Source organism: Monopterus albus, unplaced genomic scaffold, assembly GCF_001952655.1.
Source record: "Monopterus albus unplaced genomic scaffold, M_albus_1.0 scaffold8339.1, whole genome shotgun sequence".
NCBI lineage: Eukaryota > Metazoa > Chordata > Actinopteri > Synbranchiformes > Synbranchidae > Monopterus > Monopterus albus.
Genome location: NW_018136189.1, coordinates 1 through 517, shown reverse-complemented (window position 1 = coordinate 517; position 517 = coordinate 1). Strand labels below are relative to the sequence as shown.

Sequence of the window (517 nt, the reverse complement as noted above, 5' to 3'; positions counted from 1 at the left end):
GCTATGTGGGCTTTTGTATAAACTCAGGCCATTAGGTGGGAAGATCGTGTGTATCACAAACTCCTCCTTGGACACAGGCAAGTGATTTATAGGTATCATTTGAAAAGAAGTCTCTCGTATTTCTAGGATGGAGTTGTCCTTCTTAGTGCCAGCCTCAGCATAGTCGTCCTTTCTCCGACGGCCTTTATTGTAGGTGCAGTTTCTGGAAAAAAGTGAACCATTTCTGTGGACGTACCAGCACACAAGTGCCAACATGATTATTGCAAAAAGAGCCACAGTCCCTCCAATGATGGCAGCCAAAGGCAGGCTGGGGTTTTTGTAAGGCTCTTTTTCCTGCTCTCTGTTTAAAGTTGTAGTCGAGTTGTATGATTTGTGAGAACCGGTCTCTGTCTCTATGCAAACAGGGTTCTCATCTGACAGGTACATGTTGCTGGTCTCCATGGGAACCATGCATATCCTATAGGAAGACTCTGGCTCCAGTGCCGTAAGCAGGTACTCTGTCCTCTCCCCCTGCACA

At 46.6% G+C, this 517-nt stretch overlaps 1 protein-coding gene across 1 annotated transcript; it reads right to left on the bottom strand.

The window, feature by feature from the left end:
• Nucleotides 1-3: 3 nt before the first annotated feature.
• On the bottom strand, nt 4-510 carry LOC109954403 (leucine-rich repeat transmembrane protein FLRT3-like; the record flags this gene model as incomplete). Its single annotated transcript, XM_020589746.1, has 1 exon — nt 4-510. A coding segment is annotated over one exon (507 nt), but the record flags the coding sequence as incomplete, so codon positions are not given.
• Nucleotides 511-517: the final 7 nt, after the last annotated feature.